Source organism: Myotis davidii, unplaced genomic scaffold, assembly GCF_000327345.1.
Source record: "Myotis davidii unplaced genomic scaffold, ASM32734v1 scaffold1107, whole genome shotgun sequence".
Lineage (NCBI taxonomy): Eukaryota > Metazoa > Chordata > Mammalia > Chiroptera > Vespertilionidae > Myotis > Myotis davidii.
Window position 1 is genome coordinate 484,863 of NW_006300016.1, and position 1,001 is coordinate 485,863.

Here is a 1,001-nt window from a genome sequence, read left to right on the forward strand (position 1 = left end):
TTCTTCAGCTTATTATTCAGGATATTTTTTTCTGTATATTAGTTGTAATTCCAGTTTGATCCTGGGAGAGTGTCAGTGTAGCTTCCACTTACTCTGCCACCATTTTGGAATTCCCCAACATTCTTAAATGAAGCCTACAATCATGCTCTGTCTTTACTGTTATTGTGGTTTTTAAATCACTAAACATGAAGGAACACTACAAAAAGAACCAGTATCATAGCAACACCTCCTAAATCTTCACAGCATATTTAAGGTAAATTCAGATAGTGATTCCAAAAGCATTGAGCAAGGCCCAATTAAAGATAAGTACAAAGTACACTCTAGCTCAAATATAAGTGATTTGGGGGTTAGTCTCAACTTCCCTGTCCTTCATACAAGTCATATCTTGAGTTTTCTAGACAACATAATTGGGAAAACAAGACTATAGGTTCCCTGTGTGTGCCCTGTGCACTGCTTGAAACAGTCTGCAAGCAGGAGCCAGACAGCTCTAGCAATCATTTTTCTGAATTAAAGGATACACCCAGGCATGTTCACAAGTGAGAAAAAGACCCATTACATAAAGAGCTTCAGTGATCTTTGGTATCTTCTTGGTTATGATTATCAGTAACTTCACCATACCCCAGTAATATCAGTAATAGAAAGTTGAACTTACTTCTTCGGGAGTAAATGATATGCCGCATTCCATAGATGTCTCTCCCTCTAACTCTAAATAATACCGGTCAGGAAATGCAGGGTCTTTGTGTTTCCCTATAAGACAAGAAAGAGTGGATGTAAAAGAAGCCCATCCTATGTAATAAAAGAGAAACATGGTACTTAGCCGTACCTCTGCTACCCTTCCCATTGGCTAATCAGGGAGATATGCAAATTAACTACTAGCCAAGGTGGCGGCCGGCAGCCAGGCAGCTTGAAACAAACATGAGGCTTGCTTGCTTCAGTGACGGAGGGCTCCAACGTTCCCTGCCTGTCGCTGCAGGCCTCTGAGCTGCAACTCTCAGCAACTA

General features: G+C 41.0%; 1 protein-coding gene across 1 annotated transcript in view; it reads right to left on the minus strand.

Annotated features, from left to right (window-relative positions):
* Window positions 1-1,001, minus strand: part of CFAP47 (cilia and flagella associated protein 47) — a 458,234-nt gene that overhangs the window by 361,063 nt on the left and 96,170 nt on the right. Inside the window, 1 exon segment of the mRNA XM_015571970.1 lies at window positions 653-747. Within this exon segment, the coding sequence (XP_015427456.1) occupies window positions 653-747 (95 nt within the window).